The sequence below is a fragment of the Triticum aestivum genome, chromosome 1D (genome assembly GCF_018294505.1).
Source record: "Triticum aestivum cultivar Chinese Spring chromosome 1D, IWGSC CS RefSeq v2.1, whole genome shotgun sequence".
Taxonomy (NCBI): Eukaryota; Viridiplantae; Streptophyta; class Magnoliopsida; order Poales; family Poaceae; genus Triticum; species Triticum aestivum.
In genome coordinates this window covers 442,223,430-442,225,308 of record NC_057796.1, presented here as the reverse complement: position 1 = coordinate 442,225,308, position 1,879 = coordinate 442,223,430, and the positions used below count along the sequence as shown (strand labels likewise).

At 47.6% G+C, this 1,879-nt stretch overlaps 1 protein-coding gene across 1 annotated transcript; it reads right to left on the bottom strand.

The window, feature by feature from the left end:
• Nucleotides 1-244: 244 nt before the first annotated feature.
• LOC123173933 (non-classical arabinogalactan protein 31) lies at nt 245-1,497 on the bottom strand. Its single transcript, XM_044589972.1, has 2 exons — nt 958-1,497; nt 245-845 (listed from the first exon to the last, which is right to left on the bottom strand). Exons 1-2 carry the CDS (start codon nt 1,157-1,159, stop codon nt 541-543), a joined length of 507 nt encoding a protein of 168 aa, XP_044445907.1. The 5' UTR covers nt 1,160-1,497; the 3' UTR covers nt 245-540.
• Nucleotides 1,498-1,879: the final 382 nt, after the last annotated feature.

Genomic DNA, 1,879 nt, shown 5'->3' with positions numbered 1-1,879 from the left:
CTGCTCTAGCAGCCGTGGGCCCTCCCATGGCTTGACCGTGGTTTCTTAGTGTAGGCGATGGCATTTGTAGCTTTGCTACTTGTAGCTCCTGGTCTCAAGCGTGATCTGCCTGTGACATTTCAGTTTTTTGTCAAGTTTTGGCCTTTGTAGTCAGTTCCTTTGTATCCTAGTTGGTTGATGGCTTCATTAATTTCAAGTCGAGCTTCATGCCTTTTCTCTAAATAAATCTTGGGAAAAACAACAAATCCGACTTGAATGAACTTACGAAGTAGGAGTACTAGTTATACAGAGAGCCTTGTAGAACATCGGTTAGTCATCACATGACATGACATACACTGCCCTAATCATATTAAGAGTTATTTCGATCATGCGGTTGCTAATTAAAAGAAGCTTATAAAACCACTGCAACAACAGAAAAAACTTAAATCAACAGTACAGCACCGGATATATATATCCCCAGCTACTCCAACAGCTAGTTCATCCTGAGTTCCTGACCCATTTATTCAAGTCCCACAAGTACGTACATGACGGATGGATGCGTCAGTAGCACTTGTTGGGGTTGCTGGGGCGGAAGAAGATGTTGCCGACGGAGTAGAGCGCCTGCAGGCCGTCGCCGTGCTTGACGAATGAGTCGAACTTGAGTGGCAGCCCCTCGCCGGCGGCGGGTTCGTCGACGAGGCCGCACGCGGTGGAGGCCGAGCTCTCCACGTACACCTTGCACTCGTCGTTGGTGAAGGACGCCATGTGCGCCGACTGGATGACGAAGTAGCCGCCCTGCCCCGATGTCCCTGGTAACTTCTTCAGCCGCCGCGGGCCGTGCCGGCACTGCAGGTACACCTCCACGCCTACATGCACCAACACACACAACATATATGTTTCATCGATGCCAGAATGAAGGAGCGTGCACATGGGACGCGGACGTAGTTAAAGAATGCAGAGGTTGGGGTTAGGGCTGACCTTTGAGCGGGGAGGCGTCCATGTTTGCGTTGTAGCCGATGTACCTGCAGGTCTTGCACCAGACCATGCCCTGCACGCCGATGGTGAAGTTCACCGGCACATGAGGCTGGGGCAGGCCCATGGCGGAGGCGCCGGTGCCAAGCAGAGAGAGGAGCGCCGCGGAGAGGGAGAACAGAAGGAGGCACTTGGCTGGCACCGCCATGGTGGTCTTTTTTCTGCTAGCTAGCTAGAAAAGGTTCCTATGTTGTAAGATCAACTAGCTACGAATGATAGACAACAAGCTAGAGGTTGCAAATTTATAGCTAGCTGAGCAACTGCATGATACTACTAGCTAGTGTACTTGATTAAGATGGTTCGTGGTTTCTGTGTACGCGATGGATTAATTAGCGGAGATAATCGGTCGTTGTTGTTTATTATATGGGCCAAGTTATACGAGGTTAATTAATTCGTCGGGGAAACATGCATGGTGCACTCGCATGTGGCTTGCAGCCTTGTTGGAGTGCATCTCAAGCGAGCTACTTACAATTTCAAAGCGCTGTCATTGCTTACAGGTAACTTAAGCAAGCGTCTCACAGGGGGTTCACGGGGAGTTTACGGGGCTGATTAAGTACTTCCTCCTTTTCGGTTTATAAAGCTTATGTTAAATTTTTCGTTTTCCCAATTTAAAGGGCTCATCTCCATCTCCTATTGAGATTTCAAGGCGCATTAAACCTTTGCATGCAATAATTAAAAAAAAACTCATCAATGCATGCAATGTTCATACTCATCTAGTGGCCAAGCATGCATGTAGTGTAATTAATCCACATTAATGCATTAGTTTAATTTGGATAGTTTTGTAAAGTAGATATATTCCTCCACTCATCATCTGCCTTGGTAGATGAGATTTCAGATTTAAGGCCTATAAAACGAAATGAGGGAGTAT

Excerpts from the sequence above, each read along its gene's own strand:
- LOC123173933 (XM_044589972.1), bottom strand. The coding sequence starts at position 1,159 with ATGGCGGTGCCAGCCAAGTGCCTCCTTCTGTTCTCCCTCTCCGCGGCG. Across the intron at positions 846-957 it reads GGACGCCTCCCCGCTCAAAG|GCGTGGAGGTGTACCTGCAG; the intron begins GTCAGCCCTAAC and ends TGGTGCATGTAG.